At 35.7% G+C, this 1,758-nt stretch overlaps 1 protein-coding gene across 1 annotated transcript; it reads right to left on the bottom strand.

Annotated features, from left to right (window-relative positions):
• Nucleotides 1-415: 415 nt before the first annotated feature.
• Nucleotides 416-1,007, bottom strand: LOC127138033 (uncharacterized). Its single transcript, XM_051064438.1, has 2 exons — nt 675-1,007; nt 416-493 (listed from the first exon to the last, which is right to left on the bottom strand). The coding sequence occupies exons 1-2, from the start codon at nt 1,005-1,007 to the stop codon at nt 416-418; spliced, it is 411 nt and encodes a 136-aa protein (XP_050920395.1).
• Nucleotides 1,008-1,758: the final 751 nt, after the last annotated feature.

The raw sequence follows: 1,758 nt of genomic DNA, 5'->3' as shown, positions 1-1,758 counted from the left end.
CCCCGGGTTTTATCGATGTTTACCCTTTCCGTCAGGAATAAATAAAGTTCGATGGCGACTTTGTTGTATGTTCGAGCGTGCGATATGCTCGGGTATATTTCCGCTAGCTTCAACGCACTTAAAATATAGTTAGGCACATCATTAGTTTGTGAAGATGTAACAGGTTCACTATGAGGAGATTTAACTGGTCACTATGATTTGGTTGACTTTATGCAGATGCAACAGTTTCATTAATAACAAGATTTGGTTGAGTTTAAGTTGCCTCAAATGCTGCTACTAGATTTGCAACAAGCATTTTAAACTCAGGGTCAATATCAACTTGAGTTTCATTAGGTTGTGGTTGTTCATGTGTTCCAATTTGAGCTTAAGTAGGTTGAGTTTGTTCTTGTGTTGTAGTTTGAGCTTCTGATTGAGTTTATTCTTGTGTTGCAGTTTGAGTTTGTTCTCTTGGTTGTTCTTGTCCTTGTCCTATTGCTGTTTTCTTTGGCTTTCTCTGGACAAATAAATCATAACATTAATAAAATATCAATGACATTAATAACATATGCAACGTTACAACAAGTTCAATACCTTTCTTTTTTGAGCTTCAGGGTCAACTACTTGACTTGTACAACTTCTTGCATTATGGCATGTACACCATATCTTGTGCAACAATAACTGGTTCGTGTCCTTACCTTATTAGAGTACTCATCAGGTTCTCTCCTCATTAGCTTCTTTGGCCGTCCAGGTCCTCTTTTATGTGATGGAGGAAACATATCTTCCATGTCAACCTCCGACCATATGTCTTGTCCATTAATATGACTTACATTATAACCATAGCCTTTGTCATAAGTATATTTGGAATAATAGTCATCAACCAAATCTTCAGGGTATTGGTTCCTAAAACCTAATGTAGCGACTACATGTCTACAAGGAATGGCCACTAGTTCCCAAAAGTTACATGTGAATAATTTCTTTAAAGTATCCACAATGAAACTATTATTGATATGGGTATGTTCAACTTGCATAATGTGTGACCAGACCAATTAAGGATCTAATTCCCTGCATTTTCCATTTCCTTATCCAACCTAATTCTACTTTTAAGCTGACATTCCTATTCATGAGATAGTTTCTTATACATTCTCACATAGTTAATATTGGTTTATCTTTTGCCACTAATATAGTGCTATTAAATGCCTCAGATACATTATTCATAAGAACATCACATCTAGGATAAAAAGAAATGTATGCTTACACCATGCTTTGGCAGGTATGCTTGACAACCACTCCCAAGCCTTCATATTGATCTCCTTCAATTATTTCATCTTAGCATCCCAGGCTTGGATATATGTGGCTTTTGCAGCTGCTATCATTAAGTCTCTGATCTGTGTCCCTCCACCAAACTTCTTTTTGATATTGGCATATAAATGCCTAAGATAAATTTTGCGTTCTACCCTCTCAAACAATTCTCCAAAGACAGGGATCAAACCCTTCAAAATTAGGGATGAAAACCAGAAACAATTAATACAGTTAGAGATTAAAACAAAAACATATTATATAGTTAGGGATGAGATCCAAAAAACATTAGAGTTGTGAAAATACTTTTTGTTAGTTAGAGATGAAAATCCACCTCTTTTCTTGACAAATGTCCTCCAAAAGCAACGTAAGAAACCACCTCTATGACTCCTTTATTTCAATTTCACATACACCAAAAGGTATGGGATAGTATTGGTTATTTGGATCTCTAAAAACTGCAATAAGAAGAGTCCCTCCATACTT

This window comes from Lathyrus oleraceus, chromosome 4 (genome assembly GCF_024323335.1).
Source record: "Lathyrus oleraceus cultivar Zhongwan6 chromosome 4, CAAS_Psat_ZW6_1.0, whole genome shotgun sequence".
Classification (NCBI taxonomy): Eukaryota; Viridiplantae; Streptophyta; class Magnoliopsida; order Fabales; family Fabaceae; genus Lathyrus; species Lathyrus oleraceus.
The sequence above is the reverse complement of the archived record's forward strand: the minus strand, read 5'-3'. Positions and strand labels throughout refer to the sequence as shown.

Bases quoted from the DNA above. Each gene is read 5' to 3' on its own strand.
- LOC127138033 (XM_051064438.1), bottom strand. From the start codon at position 1,007: ATGCAAGTTGAACATACCCATATCAATAATAGTTTCATTGTGGATACT. The intron at 494-674 runs GTAAGGACACGA...TTATTTGTCCAG, and splicing joins CTGATGAGTACTCTAATAAG to AGAAAGCCAAAGAAAACAGC.